At 64.4% G+C, this 1,142-nt stretch overlaps 1 protein-coding gene across 1 annotated transcript in view; it reads right to left on the bottom strand.

Annotated features, from left to right (window-relative positions):
- LOC115876577 (probable G-protein coupled receptor 158) overlaps window positions 1–292 on the bottom strand; it is a 94,841-nt gene extending 94,549 nt beyond the window's left edge. The window contains exon 1 of the mRNA XM_030892393.1: window positions 77–292. Within this exon, the coding sequence (XP_030748253.1) occupies window positions 77–292 (216 nt within the window). The remainder of the gene's footprint in view (window positions 1–76) is intronic.
- Window positions 293–1,142: the final 850 nt, after the last annotated feature.

The following is a 1,142-nucleotide window of genomic DNA, read 5'->3' as shown; positions in this document are numbered from 1 at the left end:
TCCGCCATCCCTCCCATCCTGTCGCATGCCACGCGCCCGGCGCCTTTCTATTTTCTCCCCGTGCCGTGACTTTTACCTGTTTCCTTGCATACACCGCTTCCCCTTCCCTCCGCCCGGGCACCCCGCACGCTCTGTGCCTGCTGCATTGCTCCCCGTCCCGCCCTCCGTACCTTCCCCTCGCCATATTGCCCCCTCCCTCGCGTCGTGGCAACTCTGTACGGCGCCCGCCCCTCTGGGCGTCCCGGTCGGCTCCGTCCCTGGGTCTGCCAGCGCTGTTTGCGTTCCCTCTCATTACCTCTCTTCCCCCCCCTTGAGCCCGTGCTCGCGGGGACGCTCAGGCACATCCTGGCCGCTCTGCCCGGCCTGCCAGCCCCTGTCGTCTGGCCGCTGGCGGGCCCCTTGGGCTCGCTCGCATCTTGTGCTTGTCTGTTCATTTTTTGGCCCCCCCCTATCCGTTTCGTCGTCCGAGCCCCATAACAGACACACATACGATACCACACTAGAGATCGTAAAGTGGTTCTTTCGCCCTCACACATATAGAGCACACACAAGCCCCTGGCCTTTTTTCCTCTTCACTTTCCTCCCACTGCCCCCGCGCCCCGCTCCCGCCGTCCGACCGCCCCCCTGCGGGCCCCCCTGCTTGTCTACGCCTCTCCCCCCACCCCTCCCCCCATCACTTGCCGTCGGTCTTTCTTCCACCCTTTCCGCCCCTGGGTCTGGCTTAGATGCTTGCGACCCGTGCCTTCTCAGCACCCCCCTGTCCCCCCTCGCTCCGCGCCCCTTTCCCTCCTGCGGCGCGATTTGCCTTGTCCCTGTTTCGTCCCTCTTTCCTCCCCGCCTCGCCACCCTCCCGTCGGCCCGGTCCCCTGCCCCCTGGCCCTAGTTGCTCCTTTACTGTTTTTCCCCTCTCTTCCGTGCCACCCTGCGATCCCTTTCCCCTCCTACTCCTACTCTCCCTTTCATGTACATGTCCCCGCCTCTCCCATCGCACTTCCTCCCTGCCCCTCTCTCCCCTTTGCCTCCTGCCACCCCCCGCGGCGTCCACTCGGCCCCTGACCAACCGTGGTACCGACTGTCACGCGCTTACGGCGTCTATATTGTTCTGTTCTTCGCACGCCTCTTTTTTTCCTGCAGCACTTCTG

The sequence above is a fragment of the Sitophilus oryzae genome, unplaced genomic scaffold (genome assembly GCF_002938485.1).
Source record: "Sitophilus oryzae breed Bouriz unplaced genomic scaffold, Soryzae_2.0 scaffold_1437_pilon_pilon, whole genome shotgun sequence".
NCBI classification, from domain to species: Eukaryota; Metazoa; Arthropoda; class Insecta; order Coleoptera; family Curculionidae; genus Sitophilus; species Sitophilus oryzae.
The sequence above is the reverse complement of the archived record's forward strand: the minus strand, read 5'-3'. Positions and strand labels throughout refer to the sequence as shown.